Source organism: Apodemus sylvaticus, chromosome 21 (genome assembly GCF_947179515.1).
Source record: "Apodemus sylvaticus chromosome 21, mApoSyl1.1, whole genome shotgun sequence".
Classification (NCBI taxonomy): Eukaryota; Metazoa; Chordata; class Mammalia; order Rodentia; family Muridae; genus Apodemus; species Apodemus sylvaticus.
Window position 1 is genome coordinate 58,105,539 of NC_067492.1, and position 26,229 is coordinate 58,131,767.

Genomic DNA, 26,229 nt, shown 5'->3' on the forward strand with positions numbered 1-26,229 from the left:
CAGTGTAATTTTGATAGGTCTTCCTTTATATGTTCCTTAACCTTTTTCTCTTACTGCTTTTCATATTTTTTCTTTGTTTAGTGCATTTGGTGTTTTATTATGTGAGGGGATGAATTTCTTTTCTGGTCAAATCTATTTGGAGTTCTGTAGGCTTCTTGTATGTTCATGGGCATCTCTTTAGGTTAGGGAAGTTTTCTTCTATAATTTTGCTGAAGACATTTACTGGCTCTTTCAGTTGGAGATCTTCACTCTCTTCTATGCCTATAATCCTTAGGTTTGGTCTTCTTATTTTGTCCTGGATTTCCTTGATATTTTGGGTCAGGAGCTTTTTGCATTTTTCATTTTCTTTGACTATTGTACCAATGCTTTCTATGGTACCTTCTGCATTTGAGATTCTCTCTTCTATCTCTTGTATGTTGTTGTTGATGCTTGGATCCATGACTCCTGACTTCTTTCCTAGGTTTTCTATGTCCTGAGTTGTCTCCCTTTGTGATTTCATTATTGTTTCTACCTCCTTCTTTAGATCCTGGATGGCTTTGTTTAATTCCTTCACCTGTTTTGTTATGTTTTCCCTTAGTTCTTCAAGGGCTTCTTGATGTTTACTTGTATTCTCTTGTATTTCAAGGGAGTTGTTAATGTCCTTCTTGAAGCCCTCGATGATGCCCTCCATCAGCATCATGACTTGTGATTTTTAAATCCAAATCTTGCTTTCCTGGTGTGGTGGGGTATCCAGGACTTGCTGTTGTCAGAGAATTGTTTTTAGATGGTGCCATATTGCCTTGATTTCTGTTAGCAATGTTCCAAGGTTTGCCTTTTGCCATGAGGTTATCTCTGGTGTTAGTTGGGCCTGCTGTCACAGGCTGGAGCTTGCCCCTCCTATGTGTGTGCCTGTAGGCCTATCTCAGCAACCCTGGGTAAGCTGCTTTCTCCTGGCACAAATTTCAGTGGTGCTGCAGACTTCCTGGGTGCAGGTGGAGCGCTGGTGTGGTGTGTCCCAACTGATCCTCTACTCTGGTGAAACCTGCCTACCAATCTGTCGCACAGTCACAGAAGCAAAGATGGCAGCTGAGACCTACTCTCTTGTAGTTGTATTTGGGTATGTACCTCTGTGGTACCAATCAGCTTTGGATGCAAGCTGTGCTGGCTGTCTCCTCCTCACTGGCTGCTACACTGGGTGTATAGCTGGCTTCCTGCACTGCTTGGAAATGGTTCCTGATCTAGAGGCAGACACCATAAGGCTCTTGCTAGAGGCCTCTGGACTGGATCCTCTGCTCTGCAGGGCCAGACTCTAAGAAGGTTGAATCTTAAGGCTTGTCTTATTCAATCAGAGAAAAGCTTTCTGTACTAGGACCAGAGTTCAATTCCCAGAACCTATGGAAATAGGCTGGGTAGGAGCGGTTTGGGCCCATAATATCACCTCCCAAGGAAGCAGAGACAAGAGGAATGTCACCTGACCACATTTCTGAAGAATTCAGGATCAGGATTTAGCTCCCACTTACCTACCTGTTCATACCTTTAAAGTCTAGTTTCAGGGAATCTGCCCTCTTGTGATCTCAGCAGGCACAGCCTTCACATGCCCACAGTAACATACATGGAGGGAAAGGATTCTTAAAGTCATCTTTAAACATTAAGATTGAGAGTGACTGAGAAAGACATGAAAATCCAACTGTGATTTATATATGTGCACACAAATGTGTACGTGGTGTTGACCACTTGCCTGTCCCAACAGGGAGAGTTCTGACAAGCATGGGAGAAGGTCCTACAGAAAACTGATTTCAATTTTGACATTTCCTCAGGAGACACTACCCAATCTCTAATGCAATTTTAAGTGTTTTGATGTTGCACAGGTGGCCAGAACTACATGCCTTCATGTTCCCAACAGCTGTATCATAGCCAGAAGACAACAGATTATCATTCCCATCCCAGTACTTTCTTCCCTAAGGATGGGAAATGTTCCCTTACCTGGGGTGGGGGGAAGGAAGTTGTTACCAATGGTATCTCTGCTTTGAACAAAAAGTAAAATCATGTTCTCTTCAAAGCACCCACATTCATATGGCTCATAGCTTCCCTTTACTACTGTTCCTCATTTTGATATCCTATTCTTGCTTCCAAGGTTACTTCCAAACACATAGAGACATGTGTATATATACGTATATACATATGCTGTGCTTTTCTCAATTCCCATGTGGATGCCAACAGAGGAAAGAGATCATGGTTGACAGTGGTGCACCTACATGATTACACACAAAGCTAAAGAGAGCTCTATTTACAAGTATTAAGTGAATAACTGTTTATGCAGGTCTGCAACTTGAAGGCATTGAGGTTGACTTACAAAGATGAGTACTAAAGGCCTGTAACCCAGCACTTCAATGTGGCTCCTAACCTAAGCCACACAGCAGAACTAGTGCAGAATTGCATGTGGTTGGATGCAAATTGGAGCATCTTAGCCTGCCTCTCTCTGCTGCTTTTTTGTACTTCTGAGGCAAAGGGCTTGACATCACAGACAACTTGGGCATAAACTAGGCAGATGCTTATCCTTAAACCACTCTGTAGTTTAGACAGGTGGGGCAATTAGACTGCCTAAGTAATTTTTCCTTTCCTTTTCAGAAATCACAATGACTTTTTCAGAAAGTAAATCAATCCTGAAGGAACATGGATCAGAAGAGGAACAGATATCAGGTTAGCAGGCTTGGTGGTGGTGAAAAGATGGTAAGCCTAAAACCACATGTTTCATATGTTTTAATAAGAGGAGTTTGATGCCCAATTTCTAATAAGTGTTCATGCAGTATTGGAGTTTACCAGCACCTACTTCAGATTCCCAGATCTATGTGTAACTCCAACTCCAAGAAATCCAACACCTCCATCCTCTGCCTAAAAAAGGTTCATACAAAATAAAGAAAGAAATTAAAGACTTTTTAGAACACAATGAAAATGAAAACACAACATACCCAAATCTATGGGACACAATGAAAGCGGTGCTAAGAGGAAAACTCATAGCCCTGAGTGCCTCCAAAAAGAAAATGGAGAGAGCATACATTACCAGCTTAATGACACACCTGAAAGCCCTAGAACAAAAAGAAGCTATTTCACCCAGGAGGAGTAGAAGGCAGGAAATCATCAAACTCAGGGCCGAAATCAATCAAGTAGAAACAAAGAGAACCATACAAAAAATCAACAAAACCAGGAGCTGGTTCTTTGAGAAAATCAACAAGATAGATAAACCCTTAGCCAGACTGACCAAAGGGCACAGAGAAAGTATCCAAATTAACAAACTTAGAAATGAAAAGGGAGATATAACAACAGAAACTGAGGAAATCCAAAAAATCATCAGATCCTACTACAAGAGCCTGTACTCAACACAACTGGAGAATCTGGAGGAAATGGACAATTTCCTTGACAGATACCAAATACCAAAATTAAATCAGGACCAACTAGACCATCTAAACAGTCCCATAATGCCTAAAGAAATAGAAGGAGTCATAGAAAGTCTTCCAACCAAAAAAAGCACAGGACCAGATGGTTTCAGTGCAGAATTCTACCAGACCTTCAAAGAAGAGTTAACACCAATACTCTTCAAACTATTCCACAAAATAGAAACAGAAGGAACACTACCCAATTCCTTCTACGAAGCCACAATTACGCTGATACCAAAGCCACACAAAGATCCAACAAAGAAAGGGAACTTCAGACCAATTTCCCTTATGAACATCGATGCAAAAATACTCAATAAAATTCTTGCCAACCGAATCCAAGAACACATCAAAATGATCATCCACCATGATCAAGAAGGCTTTATCCCGGGAATGCAGGGTTGGTTCAACATACGGAAATCCATCAATACAATCCACTACATAAACAAACTCAAAGAACAAAACCACATGGTCATTTCATTGGATGCTGAAAAAGCATTTGACAAAATTCAGCATCCTTTCATGCTTAAAGTCTTGGAGAGAACAGGAAATCAAGGCCCATACCTAAACATAGTAAAAGCAATATACAGCAAACCAGTAGCCAGCATCAAACTAAATGGAGAGAAACTTGAAGCAATCCCACTGAAATCAGGGACCAGACAAGGCTGCCCCCTTTCTCCTTATCTTTTCAATATTGTACTTGAGGTACTAGCTCAGGCAATTCGACAACATAAGGAGGTCAAAGGGATACAAATTGGAAAGGAAGAAGTCAAACTATCATTATTTGCAGACGACATGATAGTCTACCTAAGTGACCCAAAAAACTCCACTAGAGAGCTCCTAGAGCTGATAAACAACTTCAGCAAAGTGGCAGGTTATAAAATCAACTCAAGCAAATCAGTGGCCTTCCCATACTCAAAGGATAAGCAGGCTGAGAGAGAAATTAGGGAAATGACCCCCTTCACAATAGCCACAAACAGTATAAAGTATCTTGGGGTGACTCTTACCAAACATGTGAAAGATCTGTATGACAAGAACTTCAAGACTCTGAAGAAGGAAATGGAAGAAGACCTCAAAAAATGGGAAAACCTCCCATGCTCATGGATCGGTAGAATCAATATAGTTAAAATGGCCATTTTGCCAAAAACAATATACAGATTCAATGCAATACCCATCAAAATCCCAACTCAATTCTTCACAGAGTTAGAAAGAGCAATTATCAAATCCATCTGGAACAACAAAAAAACCCAGGATAGCTGAAACTATTCTCATCAACAAAAGAAAATCTGGGGGAATCAGTATCCCTGACCTCAAGCAATACTACAGAGCAATAGTGTTAAAAACTGCATGGTATTGGTACAGTGACAGGCAGGAGGATCAATGGAACAGGATTGAAGATCCAGAAATGAACCCACACACCTATGGCCACTTGATCCTCGACAAAGAGGCTGAAAACATCCAATGGAAAAAAGATAGCCTTTTCAACAAATGGTGCTGGTTCAACTGGAGGTCAGCATGCAGAAGAATGCGAATTGATCCATCCTTGTCTCCTTGTACTAAGCTCAACTCCAAATGGATCAAGGACCTCCACACAAAGCCAGACACTCTGAAGCTAATAGAAAAGAAACTGGGGAAGACCCTTGAGGACATCGGTACAGGGAGAAAGTTTCTGAACAGAACACCAATAGCGTATGCTCTAAGAGCAAGAATTGACAAATGGGACCTCATAAAATTACAAAGTTTCTGTAAGGCAAAGGACACCATCAAGAGGACAAATTGGCAACCAACAAATTAGGAAAAGATCTTCACCAATCCTACATCAGGTAGAGGGCTAATATCCAATATATATAAAGAACTCAAGAAGTTAGACTCCAGAAAACCGAACAACCTTATTAAAAAATGGGGTACAGAGTTAAACAAAGAATTCTCACCTGAAGAACTTCGGATGGCGGAGAAGCATCTTAAAAAATGCTCAACTTCATTAGTCATTAGGGAAATGCAAATCAAAACAACCCTAAGATTTCATCTTACACCAGTCAGAATGGCCAAGATTAAAAATTCAGGAGACAGCAGGTGTTGGAGAGGGTGTGGAGAAAGAGGAACATACCTCCACTGCTGGTGGGGTTGCAAATTGGTACAACCACTCTGGAAAGCAGTCTGGCGGTTCCTCCGAAAACTGGGTTCCTCACTTCCAGAAGATCCTGCTTTACCACTCCTGGGCATATACCCAGAGGACTCCCCACCATGTAATAAGGATACATGCTCTACTATGTTCATAGCAGTCCTATTTATAATTGCCAGATGCTGAAAAGAACCCAGGTATCCCTCAACAGAAGAGTGGATGCAAAAAATGTGGTATATCTACACAATGGAGTACTATTCAGCCATTAGAAACAATGAATTCATGAAATTCTTAGGCAAATGGATGGAGCTAGAGAACATCATACTAAGTGAGGTAACCCAGACTCAAAAGGTGAATCCTGGTATGCACTCACTAATAAGTGGTTATTAACCTAGAAAACTGGAATACCCAAAACATAATCCACACATCAAATGAGGTACAAGAAGAAAGGAGGAGTGGCCCCTGGTTCTGGAAAGACTCAGTGAAACAGTATTCGGCAAAACCAGAACGGGGAAGTGGGAAGGGGTGGGTGGGAGGACAGGTGAAGAGAAGGGTGCTTACGGGACTTTCGGGGAGTGGGGGGGCTAGAAAAGGGGAAATCATTTGACATGTAAATAAATTATATCGCATAAAAAAAACTCTGCAAAAAAATGGTTCATACATTCTCACATGTAGATATGTAACACAAATTAAAAACAAGTCTTTGTTATAACAGTGGATGTTTCTGAGGAAAGATACCTATGGTTGATGTCTGGCACCCACAGCCACATGCACATACCATTTTAATACTTATTGCATACTATATACATATACATGCAGGAATAATTCTTCTACATTTTCAAGAACGAGGTGTGGGAGGGAAATTTTGGGTTTCTGAGCCCCAGCTGACTGGTCTCTGTGCCTGTGCTCATACAGTTCTCTCTACCTATTAAATGTTGTTTCTTTCATGGTATTTATGTGGTGAAAGAGGAACACTCCTCTACTGCTGGTGGGAATGCAAATTGATACAACCACTCTGGAAATAAGTCTGGCAGTTCCTCCGAAAACTGGGCATGATACTTCTGGAGGACCCTACTATTCCACTGCCGTACATATACCCAGAGGATTCCCTGGCATGCAATAAGGATACATGCTCCACTATGTTCATAGCAGCCTTATTTTCAATAGTCAGAAGCTGGAAAGAACCAACATGTTCCTCAGTGGAAGAATGGATACAGAATATATGGCATATTTACACAATGGAATACTACTCAGCAATTATTTTTGAGGCTTTTTTTTTAAAGATTTATTTTATTTATAGGAGTACACTCTTCCTGGACACACCACAAAAGGGCATCAGATCCCTTTAAAGATGGTTGTGAACCACCATGTGGTTGCTGGGAATTGAACTCAGGACCTCTGGAAGAACAGTCAGTGCTCTTAACCGCTGAGCCATCTCTCCAGCCCACTACTCAGCAATTAAAAGCAATGAATTTATGAAATTCTTAGGCAAATGGTTGGATCTGGAAAATATCATCCAAAGTGAGGTAACCCAATCACAAAAAGAACACACATGGAATACAGTCACTGATAAGTGGATATTAGCCCAGAAGCTCTGAATAACCAAGACACAATTCACAAATCAAATGATTCCCAAGAAGAAGGAAAGAGAGGATTCTGGTCCTGGAAAGTCTTGACCCAGCATTGTAGGGGAGTACCAGGACAGAAAAGTAGGAGGGGATTGATTGGGCAGAGGGAAGAGGGCTTATGGGACTTATGGGGAGGGGTACCGGGAAAGGGAAAATCATTTGGAATATAAACAAAGAATATAGAAAATAAAAAAAAAAAAACAAAACACAAAAACCAAAACCAAAACACCAAAACAAACAAAACAAAATAAAAAAAAAACAAAAGAGAGCATTTTGCCTGCCTATCTCAGCTTGTTTACTGTACTTCTGGGGCAAAGGCCTTTACATCACAGACTGCATGGACCTTGAACTGAGCAGAGACTTGACTTAATCCTTTATGTAGTTTTGATATGATTTATTCTCATACCAAGCTGAGACAATTAGACTGACTTACTAACTTTTCCTCTCTATTGCAGAAAGCACAATGAGTCTTTCTGAAAAAGACAGTAAAGCAACTCTTAAAGACCAAGGACCAGTGGAGGAACAGACACCAGGTTTGCAAGCAGGGTGGGGTGTAAAGATGGGTACACTTAAAGTCCCGTGCGCTATAGGTCTCCATCTACAGAATTGGACCCCTGTTTTTTATGTCTGTGATGCAGGGTTGGAGTTTGTTTACCAGCACCCACATCAGTTTCTCAGATCTATGTGTAACTCCAGCTCCAAGAAATCCAACAGCTCTGTTCTCTGCCGACACAGGACTCATACATACCTACACATAGATATGTAATACAAGTTAAAAAGAAATCTTTGTCTTAATGTTTCCTGAGGATAGAATCCTAAGGTTGACGTCTGGCACCCACAGCCACATGCACACAGCCATTTAAAACTTATCACACACCACGCACATATATGTACAGGAATATTTCTTCTACATTGTCAAGAGGTGTGGGATGGAAATTTTTGGTTTCTGAGCTCTAGTTTACTGGTCTCTTTGCCTGTAGTCATACAGCTATCTCTATTGCCTTAAATGTTGTTTCTTTCATGGCTTATGCGACTCTATTTGTCTGCAAGTTTTTGGTGTCGAGGCTTCTTTGTTCCAATGATTCCATCATGAGTTTTGAAACAACCTTGAATATTTTTGGATGGAAATGATTGACTAGGCTCTTTATATTGATTGCTTTCAATTGCATCTATGTTTTCCTATGATGCTGTTATTAATAAGGTTGAATCTTAAGGCTTCTCTTGTTCAGTCATAGAAATGATTTCTGCACTAGGACCAGAATTCATTTCCCAGAACCTATCAAAATATGCCTTGTGGGAGTGGTATGATCTATAATACCACCAACAATGTATCAGAGACAGGAAGAATATCACTTGACCACTTTTCCTAAGAGTCTAGGTTCAGGTTTTAGCTCCCACTTACCTGCTCATTTCTTTAAAGTCTAGTTTCTGGCAAACTGCCCTCTTGTGGTCTCAGCACGCACAGCTTACCCATGTTACGATAATGCCGTTTTTTTTTTTTTTGTTTGTTTGTTTGTTTGTTTGTTTGTTTGTTTTACCATTAAGATTCAGAGTGACTGAAAAAGACAAAAAATGTCAAACTCTGGTCCATATATGTACACACATGTGCACATGGCCTTGCCCACTTGCATGTCCCCACCAAAGGAAGTAGACCATGGCGAACACCTATACACCCACAACAACAGACACAAAGCTGAAGAAAAATCTAATTATAAGTATCAATTACAATCTAATTTCAATCTAATTGCATGCTGCTAACACAGGTCTGAAATTTGAAGGCATTGTGCATGATTAATGAAGATGAACCCTTAATGACTGTAACCCAGCACTTCATTGTGACAGGCACCCTAAGCTACTCAGAAGAACTAGTGTAGAATGCGCGTGTTAGGTTTCAAATGGGAACATCTTTGCCAATCTGCTGCTTTACTGTACTTCTGAGGCATAAGGCCCTGACATCCCAGACTACAAGGAGCATAAAGCTTGCCTTACTGCTCTATGTAGTTTGGACATGAGAGTTCTCATTCCAAGCTGGTGCAATTAGACTGACTTATTAACTATTTTTCTCTGTTGCAGAAAGCACAATGACTCCTCCAGAAAAAGATGATAAAATCCTAAAATACCAAGGACCAGACTGGAAATGGACATCAGGTTTGCTACTATGAAACGGTGTAAAGATGGGTACACTTAAAGCCACATGCTGTATAGGTTTTTCTCTGAAGAACTGAATCCCTGAGCTCTAATGTGTGTGTTGAAGGATTGGAATTGTGTACCAGCACCCACATCAAGTAGTTCAGAGCTATGTTTAACTCCAGCTCCACTAAATCTATCACCTCTGTCCTCTGCTGGCACAAGGCTCATACATACATATAGACATGTAATTAAAAATTAAGTCTTTGTTTTAAAGGTGGATTTTTTTAAGGAAGGAAACTTAAGGTTGACCTCTGGCATCCACATCAACTTGCACACACATACTTGACACTTATGACATACCACATATATATGTACACAAACAATTCTTCTAATTTACTGGATAGAGTTGTCAAGGGTAATGTTGAGTGCTTCAGTCCTAGTTGACAGGCCTCTGTACCTATCCTTATACTGCTATCTCTCCTAGCTTCAGTGTTGTTTCCTTCAAAGTATATGACTCTGTATATTTGTCTGCAAGATTGAAGTGGGGAGTTTCTTGGTTCCATTGATTCTATCATGAATTTAAAATCACTTGACAGTTCTTGGAGGGAAATGATCATCTAGTCTCTTTATATTGACTGCATTAAATTGCAGGTGTTTTGGGTATAAAACTGTTATTAATAAGGTTGAATCTTGAGGCTTGTTCTGCTCAAAGAAATGTTTCTTGCACTAGGACCAATGTTCAATCCCAGAACCTATGTAAATATTCTGGTGGGAGGGGTATGTGCCTATAGTACCACCACAAAATATAGACAGAGACAGGAAGAAGATCACTTGCCACTCTTCTGGAGGATCTAGGTTCAATTTTCAGGTCCCACATGCCAGCTCATATCTGCAAATCTAGTTCCAGGGAATATATATGCCCTCTTGTGATCTCAGCAGGCACAACCTACACAATGTTACAGGGACATTTTGTGCCCAACAGCGGGAGGGCACATTCTTAAAGGCAAAGCATTCTTAAAGATAAAGACATCTTTAATAATTCCAATTAAGATGAGTGACTGAGAAAGACATGAAATGTCAACCTCTGGTCCACACATGTTCACACAAATGTATACACGAACCTGCCTACTCACATGTCCACACATAGCCTCAACAACCAAGTAAAGGACATTTTCTACAGAGAAGTGACTCCAAATTCTGATGCTTCAATTTTATGTGTCTTGATGTTGCACAAATAGCAGCAGCTGCCTAATTTCATGTGGCCAATAGCTGTATCATGTCCAGAGGACAGCAGTTCACAGCTCTCTTCCCTATCCTCTGTTATCAAAGAATGGGGATAGTTCATACAGAAAGTAAAATCATGTTGGTTGGGTTTTTTGCCTCCCTTTTCCAGAAGCCTTACAAACTGAGGAAGAAGATGCAATGAGAAAGGCAAGTAAACAAGGTGACTAAAATTCTTATTTGTGGTCAATCTATAGGATAGATGGGTGAGAGCAGCATATGACATTAGGATAGGAGTGTGGGGTTCTGGTTTCACTAGTGTCTTTGCCTTAACCTTCCCTCTGATTCCTAGGGATGAACATCACAGACCAAACCATATGGCTCAGTGTAATTTCTGTTGGGTCACAGCTTATGAAAATTTCAAATAACCCATAAATCCAGTGAACTGACAACACAAGCCAAAGGTCGTTTAATTCTAAGCATAGATGAGAGTAGTTAACCACACTGATCAGATTCTATTAGGTTTCAAATTGGCATACAACATGAATTTGGTTCTTTTTTGTTAGTGGTTTTATTATCATATATTATATATAATGAGTTTAACTTTGATATTTTCATACAACTGTCCTACCTCTACTTTGATTTGTAGTCACCCAATGTGTTTGATTGGGTTGTTTACAGGAGCTTGGGAGAATGGTTATTTACAGAGGCATGGGCACCTTACCAGTGGATACACCACTAAAGAAAGTCTCATTTCCCTATCAACCATTAACTGCCAACAGATCCTCAGGCAGTAGCCGGACCTCATGTAGTCCAGGCTGACCCCAAACTCTCTATGTAGTTGAGGGTAATTTTGAACACTTAATCCTCCTGAGTAATAGAATTACAGGTGTGTCCGAACAGGTCTGGTTTATATGGCACTAGGGGTTTAACACCAAGGCAAGTGAATCTCTTCTCTGAGCCACCTCCCCAGACCCACTGTGTCATCGTTCATATAATTTCCTCTAATCTGTCATCCTCTCCCAATTCCAGCCTCTGCCTTTGACCCCATAGCTCACCTTCCGCTCTCATGTTGCATGTATTGTCACCCACTTCCTTCTCTCCTCCACTGCTTAAGATCCGTTCTCCTCTTCTCCAAGATCTCTTTCTACTTTTATGGTATGTGTGTGTGTGTGTGTGTGTGTGTGTGTTGATAAACAAAATCTAGAAGGAAATATACAGTATTTGTCTTTCTGAGTCTGGCATATTTTGTCTAACAGCAATTGCCAGCTCCTTCCATTTTGCTGAATAAATAGAATTCCATTAGTAAAGCCAGCTGACAGTGGCTCATGCCTTCAATCCTGGCACTTAAGAGGCAAGGGCAGGTTGACTTCTATGAGTTTGAGGCCAGCCTGGTCTACAGGAACAACTTGAAGGATAGCATGAGCTACACAGAGAACCCTGTCTCAGAAAAAAAAATCTGTTGTAAATACACCACTAATTTTTCATTCTTCTGTTGCCTTGTAATATTTATTGTTAATCCAAGCACTCAAGAGGCAAACGAAAGTGGAACTTTGTAAGTCTTAGTCCAGTCAACTCTACATAGTGAAAAATAAGTAAATATATTCCATTGTACAGCTGTAGAGAGATGGCACAATGTTTAGAGCACTTGCTGCTCTTGTAGAGGTTTGTGGTGCAATTCATAGCACTCATTGAGCAGCTTGCAACCCTCTGTAACTCCAGTTACCAGCAACTTAAGGTACCTCTGACCTTTTCAGACACCAGGCAGCATATCATATACATACATACATGCATACATACATAGGTGGAAAACACTCTATACAACTAAATATTAATTTATAAAAAGCCCTATGAATTGCATGAGCAAGCTGCACTCTATTCTCCCACTGGCGGGATTTTTCCATTGCTATTTCTTCTTCTTTAGTGGTTAATCCAGCTGTAAGTATATGGTGTCCACTGAGGCACTGATTAAAAGCAGTGGTGGGACTTGGATGAGATATTTTACATTGTATGCTTAGTAGAACTGAGGATCTAACCAGCTCAGACAAGAGAGTCCAAGTTGCATCCCACTTTGCTTCAAGAGTCTTATGGGAGGCAATGCTGGGAGTCATGACTCTAAGCCTGTAGACCACGACCCCTTTGGGGGTCAAACAATACTTTGGGGCCACATATCCAATATCCTAAGAATCAGCTATTTATATTGTGACTTATAAGAGTAGCAAAAGTATAGTTATGAAATAGAAATAACTGGATGGGGGTCACTAAACATGAGGAACTGTATTAAAGGGTTACAGCATTGGAAAGACTGAGAACCACTGCTCTAGACTGCAGGCAGAGCTTGTACCTCTGGAAAACACATCATGTTGACTCTGCATGAATTATACCATCATTATTCAGCCATGTTGAAAACTGATATTTTGCAGTGCCTTCCAAATTAGAATCCTTACTATTTTGGAAGAGTAAGTCTTCAAGACAGGGTTTCTGTCCTGGAATCATCTCTGTAGACTAAGTTGGCCTCAAACTCAGAGATCCACCTGCCTCTGCCTCCTGAATGCTAGGATTACAGTTAAGTGCCACCTCTGTGTGACTGGAATCCATACTATTAAATGTAAGTATTTAATAGTATACGTATTTAATAGTATAGTAGCATTTTGAGCCATTCACTACAGGCCAGGTGCTGTAGTGCACTTAGACTCATTGTCACATCACTTGTTCCATAACTACCTTGTTAAAGGATTTAATATCTGCCTGTCATCATCAGGGTTTCTATTGCTACAACAAAGCACCATGTCTGAAAAGTAAGTTGGGGAGGAAATGATTTATTTGGCAGTCTGGAGCATGGGTGTAATAATTACATATGTAGGTGAGGGGGGGAAGCCAGGAAGTCTTAAGTCCGACTGCAGGCTGCCTTTGGACTCTCCATGCAAACCTAAATCCTTTAGCATGACTAATGTTCAATATAAAGATATTGCATTGGTCCAATTCAGCAAATAGAACGTATGATCTTGCATACATGAGGGACTGAGTTTAGGACTCTAGAGTAACATAAAAAGTTGGGTCTTATGGCACTGTGCTTATACTTAAGCAATGGCTTATAATCACAGATGGGATGGAGAGGGAGGCAAATCTCTACAGCTCACTGGCCAAACATAGCCCAGTCTACTTGGATCTCATGCGAATATGTGGCTCAGAAGAAGCAAGACTGAACTATGGTTATAACTAAGTTTGTGGAGTATCTTCTAACATGCATAAAGTCATGGGGTTCACTCCTCAGTTCACTATAAAACTAAGAATGGTGGTACACACCTGTAATCCCAGGAGTTGGGACATAGACAGGAGGATCAGAAGTTCAAAGCCATTGTTGTCTACACAGCAAAGTTGAGGCCAGCTTGAGTTTTGAGACTCTTCTCTCAAAACAGATATTGAAGTAGTAAGAACATTGTATCTAGGTATCTGATTTAAAACCAAGGAGAGAGCATGTGTTAGCACATATTTGTATGTATTCATTACAACATATTTTGATTCATTATATAGTAGTGGCCAATTAAAGGAAATTAGCTTATCAATCACCTTACGGTTCCATCATTTCTTTATTAAAAATCCTTTCAGATTTCCTCCCACCTATTTTGAGATGTTTTAAGTCATTGTAAGTTATCCTCATGGTTTCGTTATACATGCCAGTTTCTCTAAAACTAAGACTTTGTTGACATTTTGTTTTTCTTCTGTCCTCTTATCTGACTTCATATCATGGAGGTAACCTACAAGACTACAAAGCTCACAGGATAGCTAAATTTGACAGAAGTGTGGATCTACACTATGACAGCCCAGAGATGAAAGTATTGTCTGATGCTTTTAAACTACAACAGAAAACCTTCAGGCCTCACACCATTATCCTACATGGACGACCAGGAGTTGGGAAGTCAGCTTTGGCCAGGAGTATTGTTCTGGGATGGGCACATCGTAAACTTTACCAAGACCTGTCCTATGTCTTCTTCTCTAGAAGAGAAAGAAAGTGGACAGAAAAGAGCAGTTTGGCACAGCTGATTGCCAAGGGGTGGCCAGACTACTGGGCTCCAGTGACAAAGATTATGTCCTACCCAGAAAGACTCCTCTTTGTCACAGATGGTTTGGATGATGTGCACACTGTCCTCCAACTTGACAATATGATACCCTGCAGAGACTGGAAGGATGAACAGCCCATATACATCCTAATGTACAGCCTCTTAAGGAAGGCCCTCCGACCCCAGTCCTTTCTCATCATTACCACCAGAAACACTGGCTTAGAAAAGCTCAAGTTGATGGCGGTGTCAACCCTCTATATACTGGTCAAAGGGTTGACTGCATTAAGGAGATCTCAGCTGATCCTCGAGAACATCTCTGATGACTCTCAGAGAATGCAAGTCTTTCACTCAGTGATAGAGAATCACCGGCTATTTGACCAATGCCAGGCCTCCTCTGTGTGCTCACTGGTCTGTGAAGCTCTACAGCTGCAGAAGGAGCTGGGAAACAGATGCACTCTACCTTGCCAAACTCTCACTGGTTTGTATGCCTCATTAGTGTTCCATAAGCTTACCTTGAAAAGGCCTTCCCAGGGCACACTCAGTCATGAAGAGCAAATTACCCTCATGGTTTTATGAAGGATGGCCACTGAGGGAGTGTGGATCATGAGGTTAGTGTTCTATGATGATGACCTGAAGGCCTACAGCCTAAAGGAGTCTGAGATCTTGGCCCTCTTTCACATGAACATCCTTCTCCAGGATGGCCACAGCAGTGAGAAATGTTATATTTTCTTTCACATCAGCCTGCAGGATTTCTTTGCTGCCCTATATTATATTTTAGAAGGGCTGGGGAAATGGAATCAGCATTTTTCCTTTATTAAAATCCAAATGAGCATCACGGAGGTGAAGAGATCCGATATCACTCACCTCCTAGGGATGAGACGCTTCTTATTTGGCCTCATGAACAAGGGTATCTTGAAAACTCTCGAGGTTTTGTTTGGATGTCCCATAACTCCGACCATTAAGCAGAAGCTGGAACACTGGGTTTCTCTGATAGATAAGCAGGTCAATGACACCAGCCCGATGGACACCCTGGATGCCTTCTATTCTCTCTTTGAGTCTCAGTCTGAAGAGTTTGTTCATATGGCTCTCAGTGGCTTTCAAGAAGTGTGGCTTCTGGTTAACCAGAAGATGGACTTGATTGTATCTTCCTACTGTCTCCAGCACTGTCAGAACTTGAAGGCAATCCAGGTGGATATCAGAGACCTTTTATCAATGGATAATACTCTTGAACTGTGCCCTGTTGTTTCTCTCTCAGAGTGAGTATTCAATGATTTTTATCCAAAGCCAGTTAGTAATTTTTGTATATTATTATAAATAGATGTGACTTTTGGAAATATTTGGTGTTCTAGATGGCACTTAAAGGATGATTTGCTTACTAACGGGACTTGAACTGAGTCTGGTTTGTCATTATCTCAAGGAAAAACCCTTTTAAAGCAGAGCACCATGCTGGGGATATAGCTCATCTGGTAGACATATTTCAGCCAGTAGGGTGGTTGCCTAGCATGAATGAAGCCTGGAATTCCATCCCAGAGCTACATAGACTGGGTACATACCTACAAACCCAGAACTCTGGGTGGCAGAGGTGTCAGCCTTGATTCCACCATTAAGCCTATCAGAACAGCCAAATTAATAATGCAGAAAAAGGAGATTCATTCAATGAGGCCACAGTGGAAAGAAGGACAGAGATCAAATGTCTATCTTGACTCCCCTCTCCATAGCCTATCATTTGATCCTGAAATGAAGTTAAAATAAAAGTTCAGGGACATACATGGCTTCAGTAGTTCTGAGCAAAGTTCATGAGCCCTGCCCACCATTGACATATCACCTGGTCTCCAGCCTCTCCAGAATGGTGGTCTGCTTTGTGTGGAATTGCTTTCTGGGAGGCAAGTTCTCCTCTGGCTTGCACCATACTCCAGCCTTTCCCTTCTTCCAGAAGGAGATTCCTGGAGACTGGTAGAAACTTTGAGACTCATTGTTTCCAAAATCTGATTGTCAGAATGCTGGACAGATGACCAGACAGAAGTATCTAGGCAAGAGAGGGAAATCAGTGATTATGAGCATGTGCTGCTGCTCCAGAGTTCCAGAGTTTGGTTCTCAGCACCCAGTGATTGTCTCACACCGCCTACAACTCCAGTGCCCTCTTCTGGCTTCCACGGGCACTTGCATTTTTGTGCACATAGTCACAGGCACATGGCATGCAATACACTTAAATAAAAATATTAAATATTTTAAAAAGACGTGTTTATTATGTACAAATACACTGTAGCTGTCTTCAGACACACTAGAAGAGGGCATCAGATCTTATTACATATAGTTGTGAACCACCATGTGGTTGCTGGGATTTGAACTCAGGACCTCTGTAAGAGCAGTCAGTGCTCTCAACTGCTGAGCCATCTCTCCAGCCCAATATTAAACATTTTTTACAATAAAATACATTCGTCTCTGTAAGCTGGTTACAGACAAAGGATCAGATGTTCAAGTTTTAAGACAAGTTACCAGTTTTTAAGTATATATGGATCACATCAATATCATCATTATATACTAAACCACAATGTACAGATCTAAGTTTGTTCCTTCTGACTGTGATTTTGTGGTCTTTGACCAACTTGCCTTTCCCCTCCTCCCAGTCTCTGGTGGCTTCACCATTCTACTCTCCACTTCCATTTGTATTCTCTCTCTCTCTTTCTCAGTCTCTCTCTCTCTCTCTCTCTCTCTCTCTCTCTCTCTCTCTCTGTGTGTGTGTGTGTGTGTGTGTGTGTGTGTATGTGTGTGTCCATCTTTGTGTGTCTCTTTGTGTGCACATGTGTGTGCATATCATGACATGTGTGGAGATCAGACAGCACCTAGCAGATGTCTCTGGGTTTTCATCTCAGGTACTCAGGCCTTACAACAAAGTCTCACCTCACATCCTTAATGCCCTCATGGGAGCTGTCATGGAGTCATGTTTTCAATTGTCCACTTCCACTTATATTCTAGCATCATCCAAGATCACTTGCAGCTGAGGGAGGGAAAGAAATCAGAGCTAGAGAATCCTATTAAGGGTCCTGAAACCTTCCCCTTGCTGCTACTAGGAATTAGCCACTCCTCCCTCACCAAATACTTGGCTTTTCCTGTACTGTTTTTGTCCAGGTAGTTGCCATAACTAACAGGCAGTGGTAATCTCTACTCCAAGATGGAGATGGAATGATATTATCCCCAGAGTAAAAATACAATCAAATCCAAGCTAAAGAGATGGCTCAGTAGTTAAGAGCACTTCCTGTTCTTCCAGAGGACCTGGATTTGGTTCCTAGCATCACTTTCGGTGACTCATAGTTGCCTATAACTCTAGCCCCAGAGAGATTTGATGCCCTCCTCTGGCCTCCATGAGTACCTATATAGAGATCCAGAGTCATGAAGACAGACAGACAGACAGACACACACACACACACACACACACACACACACACACACACACACACTCATGCATAGATGCACATACAGTTACACAAGTTTAAAAATACAATCCTTTTTAGTGCAATACAACAGAGCCATACCATTTCACCATCAGAGAGAGCTAGAATTTAAGTCAGCAGGTGACTGGGAGGACTGAAGGCTCTAAGTGGTCTAGCATATCTCCAGGGAATATTGAAGTATCAGAGGAGGCTGACTGTAGGGCTGGTCCTGTAGCGCTCATACGAGGTAGCATGCACTGAGCTGGCTTTTATTTCCTCAGCTGTCCTGTGCTGCCTTACAGTCTCGTCTGCCTCCTGGGGCTGGCCTTGCTGTGGCAGTCACTCATGTTCAGATCTGCATTTCAATCATATTTTCTCTCACTTATTCCCCTCATAGACACAGGACTCAATGTAAGGCCATCCTCATAGAGTGGTGGGGAAACTTCTGTGTGCTGAGCACCCACCCTAACTTGAAGGAGCTGGACTTTGGCGACAGTGTCTTGGGCAGATGGGCCATGAATGTACTCTGCCTCAAGCTGAGGAATTCTTCCTGCAGTATAGAGAAGCTGACATAAGTGCCACCCAGCCTGGTACAAGCAGTCTTTCCCATGGCTTCTCCTGCCAAGACAAGGTTCTTCTATAAACCATGAGGAGATGCATTCTGAGAGGATAAATGCTATAAAAGATCTCTTGCATGAACCAAGTTCCCAGAAGCACAGGATGGGAACTGACTAAAAGACCTTAAAAAGGGGTTACATGGGTTTGAGGCAAGCTTAATTGCTGTGGATTTTGAAGTACAAGTTGGAATTGGTTAGTCAGGAAGAGGATGAGGAGAGGACATGAGGCAAATAATATAACATGAGGCAACTGGTCAAGGTGCATGATTTATGTCATTCTTTGATCACTCTTTAGTAACTCTGAAACTGTACAAATATGTGAACAGGTATTGGTTAAAAACAATAATGGTAATGAGAGTCAGTCTAGGAAGAAGCTGACGTAATTCCCTTCGAAAGAGGCAGTTTAATGGAAGGAAGAGCAGAATTTACAGGAACAATACAATGTAGAGGGATACAAACATAATGAGGCCTTTGAAATGGAGAGGTTTTCCTTTAAACACTGGAGAGCAGCTTTCTTAAGAGAGAGAATAAGGTAGAGTGGCCAGACAGTGACTCACTGGTTAGAGCATCAGCTGCCCTTGCAGAGGACTCAGGCAACGTTACCAGAATCCACATGGTAACTCACAGCCTCTCTAACTCCAGCTCCAGGGATTCGAGTTTCCTCTTGCCACCTCCATGGGCCCTGGCACATATGTGATGCATGTACAGTCATGCAGGTGCACACGCATACACATTAATGAGAGAATATGCTCAAGTCATCACAAGAGGGGTGTTGAGCTTGAGTCAAAAGAGCCTCTTCACAATGAGCCCTCTACTATCACATCTCGGCAAATCCCTTTGAGAAGTGTCTCTGAATTAAATCCCCAGAACAAAGGAAAAGTGTGGCTTTTAGGAATAGTGAGAGGTTTTCCATTACATGATTTAGTTCAGCATAGCATGTGAGACAAGGAGCGCGAAGAGCCCAATTGGGAGCTGTCAAGTCACTGCACAGACCACTTAGGTCTGTCCCAGTGGGAGCTGCAGGAAGGTGCATGGCCTGTTTGCCTCAGGCTGTGGGATCTGACCTGTGGTTGGAAACACTACCCTTTAGAGGCAGCCTTATGCTGTAACACTAATAAAAATCTGATCCTGCTCCAGATGCCAGGCATCTTGGGGAGGGAGGATAAATCCCAGCTCTACTTGAGACCAAAAGCCTACTCTTTAACTTGCCATCCCAATCCAGGGAAAATCCACGTGACATCAGCGTGGGGCTGGTCAAGTTCTCAGTTGCTAATGCATGCACTGAGTTCCTGCCCTGACTTCCCTCGATCCTAGACTACAAGCTGTAGTGATGGTGTTTTATCACAGCCATAGAAAGCCCAACTGAGACAATGACTAAAAGCTACATGGGGAGAAAGAGTTTTAACTCTCAGGTCATACTGCATCCTTGGGGTACATCAGGGCACAGAATGAAACAGAAGTCATAGAGGAAGGCTGCTTAACTGGCTTGTTCCCCATTGCATGCTCAGATTGTTTTTTTATCCACCCAGGACTACCTGCCCAGGAGTGGGTCCCTCACACATCAATCATTACCCAAAAAATACTCTTCAGATGAGCTTAGAGGACAATTTGATTAAGGCATTTTCTTAATTGAGAGTCCTCCTCTCCAGAGTCTAGCTTTATCAAGTTGACAAGAAAAAAGCAAAAACAAACAAACAAAAACAAACAAACAAACAAAAAATGGAGACAGCAGGTTGGTGTGGCCATGTGGGTGAACAGTAATGAAGCACAAGTGTTGTGTTTGATGCTATCTGGTATCCCTGTACACAAGTGGTTCTCATCCTTTTTCATGACAAGTGGTTTCGATCCTTTCCTGTAGACAAGTGGTTTCGATCCTTTGGGGGTCAAATGGCCCATTCATGGGGGTCACATATCAGATATCCTGCATATCAGATAGTTAAGGTTCATAACAATAGTAATATCACAGCTATGAGTAACAATGAAAATAATTTTATGGTTGGGGGTCACTACAACATGAACTATAAAAGGGACAAGGCACTAGGAAAGGTGAGAACCACCACTCTGGAGAAAGCTCTCCAAAACAGGATTGCTTAACATCCCTCTCCTGGGGCTTCTGGCACATTGTCGGGGGCCATACAATTAAAGGCAAACAGAGCTGAGGGAAGTGGTTTAGTATGTAGAATTCTTGTCTGCCATGCAGTAAGGCAGACTTCGATCACCAGGATTGCATAAACTATACATGAGGGCAAAAGTCTATATTCCTAGCACTTGGGAAGTGATGGTAGGTGGACCTGAAGTCCAAGGTCAGCAGGTTCTTTCAGAAGAGCAGAGTTGGGTTCCCAGCATCTAACTCCAGCCCTCATGAGCTAGTGGCCTCTGATGGCCTTCATGGGTACTTGGATGCTCATGCACACAAAAACCTTTAAGACTGTTAAAAAGTTGTTCAGTGTCATGTCATCCTCAGGTACATAGTGAGTTTGAGCCCAGCTTAGGATAAATTAAGAGCTCATCTCAGAAGAGGAAAACTTAACTGACAGGAATGTTCATCCAGGGCTGCAGTCCCAGCACTTGAGTGACAGAGGGAGAAGTTTTACACAGCATTGGCTATGTGAGAATGTCTCAGAAACAAGTTCTATGCAAAGAATTATGGCTAGATGGGTAAACAGAAGAGTGTTATTGATTAAATGTGATTAACTAAATGAGCAATTAAATATGACTATTCTCTCTCTCTCTGTCTCTCTCCAAAACTCACTCTCAATTTTGTTTTTTTACTTACATTACAAATGTTGCCCAACTATCCTGTTCCACCTCCCAGCATTCTTTACCCCATTCCCCCTCCCCTTTTACTTTAGAGGGTGCTCCATCACCCCACCTTCACTCCTGCTATCCATGCACCCAGAACCACCTCACATCTGCCATTCTCCTTGATGGCATCAAGTCTCTACAGGATGAGGTGTATAGTCTCCCACTGAGTACAGACAATGCAGTCCTCTACTATATATGTTCCTGGAACCATGCACCGGTCCATACATGCTCTTTGGTGGATTGTTTAGTCTCTGTGAGCTCCTAGGGATCTGGGTTACTAGATACTGTTGGTTTTCTTAAGGGATTGTCATCTCTCAGAGCCTCTTCATTCCTTCCCCTAAGTCTTCCCCCAATTCTGACCTGAGTCCAGTGATTGGCTGTAAGTATTTGCATCTGTCTCAGTTGTTGTTAGAGCCTTTCTGAAGACAGTCATGCTCAGCTTCTGACTACAAGTACATAGGTGTTTTTCCCTCTCAAATAGCTGTCAGCTAGTGTAGTCTTTCCAATGAGGCAGAACTATGCTTTTCTCAATTAGAAAATGGGCACTTGAGGCACAACAGATTTTATTGTTGGTTATGATGTTGTAATGACGCATGGAGATGCTTATGAGAGTCCTGAATTTTGCTATGGGCATGTGCCAAGCAAACAGACGTTTATGTTGTACATTACAGTTGCCTCATCTGTTATTGTTTGCAGCCATATATCTAGACAAACCTGGTGAACAAATATGTGAATCCTAGCATCCTAATCTCTAGCCAGCCTGCTTAGAATACTACTCATCTGTGGGGTGTTTTTGAGGCAGGCCTCTATCAAATAAATGCTACTTACTGCCACTATTTCCTAAGCTTGGTAAGTCCTTTACATTATAAATTCTACTCTTCTACATCACAGGTTAATATGGTAGTGCTCCCCAATATATGAGATGTCTTTTAAGAGCTCTCCACAATTAACTGCAGGTGGATCTTACACATAAGTGGTAAATGCTGAGGGCAGAACTTGTATAAGAATCAAAAGGAACTAGAGCTGTCCATGTTTGGCATCCTGCCCATGACATTTCTACAAGCAAGCCCCTGGTCCAAATGTTTTGAGCAGATTCAGCCCTGGTAGTGAAGTTATTCAGAGGTCATCACCTGATGTACCAAATGAGGAACACCACAAGGTACCTCACAGGTGGCCACGTGTGGCTACATCTGACTGATGCTTCCGATCTAGCATCAGGGAAGACCCATCACGCCAGCTCGACTGCTCATCCACATTCTTCTCATTAGGGGCAGAATCTCAAAATCAGAACTTACTTGAGGTCACTACACAGCACTCAAGAACAGCACTCAAAGCAGGACACAGAGAACTGTTCAAGCATGTTAAGCCAAAACAAACTTCAACATGGCACGAGGAAGAACCCTTGTCTTACTCTGCCTGGCAAGTCTGCCTGGTGTCCTTGATTGGCCAGTGAATCTTACCCGTCCTCAAGGTTAGAAGGTGTTTCCAGTCTTGTCCCATACATTTCATATATCTCAGGTCAGGTTTGCACTCCCATAGCATTTGTGCCTGTCCTCCAAAAACCTCATCCATCTGTACTGCCAACCAGCACTGGAGGAGGACACACCATTGCAACTGAGGCTGTTCAGCTGCTTTCTCCTCCCCTTTGTGGGCAGTGATCCTGCACTCATCACAACCTGACTTCATAGCTTACTTGAGAATTCCCTACAGCACTTCCCCTTCTTCTTCCTAAAATCAAGGTAGATAACCTGTTACTTGACTTGCATGGGCGTTATAAAGCTGGCCCATCAGTGGAAGGATGCCCAGGCTTTTAACATTAAAGAGGGATTTTAGGAAACACGTGTTTTGCTTTATGGCTTCATACAATTCCCTTCCACCAGATGATAGGCATGAAACAACCATGGGACAAAACCAGGAAACAGATGGCAAACGCTGTGGAGCTCTATAGTTTGTCAGCACTTCTTTCTCAATGGCAATGTGAGGGAAAAACCCACAGTTGTGTTAGCACAGGTTCTGTAGATCAACATATCTCACAGAGAGAGTTATTTTTTTGTGTGTGTGTATGTAGAAAAGAGATTTATTATAATGTCTCAGAGACAGTTGTACTCTTCTTCAAATAATGGCTGTCTGACAAGGGAAACTTCAAATTCAAGGACTTATCTTCTGGGGAAAAGGAGCTGCAATTTTCCTGAGCCCAGCATGAAGCCAGAATACAAAACTCTTGTCTCCTAAAGTCACTCTTTAAAGTTAATAGCCTGGGCACCCTTTCCCTTTGTGGGTCAGATTGGTAGCTCCACTGTACCTGAGGAATGGGCTATGCAAGCTATTCACCTTGATTACAGGAAGAGGAAGGCAAGCACTGTGAAGAAAGCTTATGCAAGGTCTGAATTTAGGTCCTGGAAAGTGCAGTGTCCTTGCTTACAAGGGGAGGAGCAGGCAGCTGAGTAGCCTGAGCTGGAATTGTGGATTGTACCCTAGGGATGGTTTGTGTGAAAGCCCTCTTGCAAGGCAGGCACAAATGCTAAGGGGGAACAAACTACTCCTAAGATTTGGAAAAATTTGGCCCTGGACTAGAAGCACACTTTAATCTTGAGGAGTGGTAAGGCTTACTGGCCTATCCAGAACTCCAAGCAGACCTGCCATTCAAAGAAAAAGGAGGGATGTTCCGGGTACCTCTCTGCAAGTTCACTGTTGCTGTGCAGGCCTGAATAGTTCACTGTTTCCTGCTCTGAGCTCTGCTGTTCCGTGCTGTGTTGTGAGGGGACCTCAGGGATGCTCTGAAATCGAGACATGGTAAGCACAGGATAGCTGCCCACAATGGGGAGGAACAGGTGGCTGAGCAGTGGGTGCTGGGTAGATGCTCCTATCAAGGTTTGGATGGGAAGCATTAGTTAGATATGAGTATGTGTGCAGTTTCTAGTGATGCTTCTTACTTGCTAAATCAGGCAGTGACCTCTGAATATCATCCATATCAAGGCTGTCTCTTTCCAAATCATTTGGACCATTGGTTTGCTTTTAGAAATATCATGGCTGCTTTTTTTTTATTTTGCAGCACATTTCTAAAACTTTTTGTGTTTTACACTACACACTGAGAGGGCTGATATGATTCTAATAGGTCTATTTTAACATGTGACTGGGTTTTGTTTTATTTTGTTTTCTTTTTTGCACTATTCCTATTTCTTTATATGTATAGTGTTTTGAATATTGTGTGGCAAGGGGACTTTTTTTTGTTCCAATCTATTTGGTATTTTGGATGCTTCATGTACCTTAATAGGAATAAAAGTTTTAGTTTAGAGATTATTCATTTAGGGTTTCATTAAAACTACTTTCTTGTCCTTAGAGCTGATATTCATCTTCTATTACCATCATTTGTAGTATTTGCTTTTGACATGTTGCAGTCTTCGTGGTTATTTCGTGCTAGGAAAATTTTAGACAATATTTTTTTTGACTAATAAGTCCGTTTATTCTATTTATCTTCCTTTCCTGTTTGGTATGTGAACCTTGCCTTGGTAGAGGGCAATGTGCAGGCAATTTCAAAGGCCTGCTCTCAGGGACGTAGCACCTGCTTAAATCATTACCTGACTCCATCAACTGCTGCTGTTGTCAGGTGTGCTTTATATACATGGAGCACTAGCTTCAGTTGCTGTCTATATTTGTTCCCTGTTTCTGTTCTCTACACACGCCCCCTCTATAGTCTTTCTCTACTCTTATCACATACTCTCTGCTCCCTATCTGTGTTCCAGTCTGAAGGTCCTCTTGTGTACCTCTATCCCTTCCCCAGTTTCTTACTCCTGTCTTTTCCACAAAACAACGTCTTTTGTATCAGATCTCTTGCATATTTTAATTTTTGAGGACCTGCTGTAACAGTATACAGAGGATTTCTTGGTGACATATTTTCTGGCTTATCTTTGTTATATTCCTGTGCTGATATGTAGGTGTCTAGGTTGGTGCTGATAATAGGTCTAGATACTGGTCTCTGGGTTTGTCTTGTTAGGATGGTAATTTTCTTCCTGAATTGCTATTTGCTGTCTGAATTTTCAGAGAATATCGGCTGTTTGTTGCCCCTTTTACTCACCTCTTTGGTGAGTATTTTCAACAGGGAATGTTTTCTAATGTTGAAAGCTGGAACAAGAGAAGTGGCAGGCAGGAAGATATGATCTTAGTAGTCCACCAAGAGACATAGTCAGGAGAGAGTTTAAGCTGCCTCTGGTGTCTGTACAGTGTTAGGTACAGCTGTATAAATTGCATGTAGGATAACAAATAGTGTGGTAACTCTTATGGAAAGCCTACACTGTCTCCTGGAAGGCGTGGCATGTGGTTGAAAAAGGAGTAAATATTACTGTCTACTGGAAGAGGAAGGGGTATTCTGTACCAGTGTATGTTGGAAAGATATGACTTGCTTTCTGATTTTAAAATATTTGACTTTCAAGATATTGCCTTGAGTGTCAGAACACACCTTAGACATTTGAACCATGTAGGAGCCCCTGCAGACTATTAGGATCACTGTAGATTGAATGCATTTTTATCACAGGATAAACATGGGCCTATAGCATCCAGGTTCATAATGGAGTTGATTGGATCCCTGGGTATCCCCACACCATGGGGTTTCAAGTTTCTGCTGGGTTAAGTGCATCCTCTCCAACTGAGGCAAGATATTGGAGTTCAGTCAAAGGAACAGTTACCAAAGATAGGCAGCAGCTTTAGGGACGGCCCCTGTTCCAGTTGTTGGAGGACCCTTATGAAGACTAACCTGAACTTCTGCTACTTCTCTGCCAGGGGCCTTAGTCCAACAGGTGTCTGCTAT

The 26,229-nt window shown here is 41.9% G+C and overlaps 1 protein-coding gene across 1 annotated transcript; it reads left to right on the plus strand.

Annotated features, from left to right (window-relative positions):
- The first annotated feature begins 2,615 nt into the window (after window positions 1-2,615).
- LOC127671602 (NACHT, LRR and PYD domains-containing protein 5-like) lies at window positions 2,616-18,578 on the plus strand. The gene is given in 6 exon segments (XM_052166438.1): window positions 2,616-2,679; window positions 7,616-7,693; window positions 9,234-9,308; window positions 10,684-10,733; window positions 14,258-15,828; window positions 18,407-18,578. Coding segments are annotated over 6 exon segments (2,010 nt in total).
- Window positions 18,579-26,229: the final 7,651 nt, after the last annotated feature.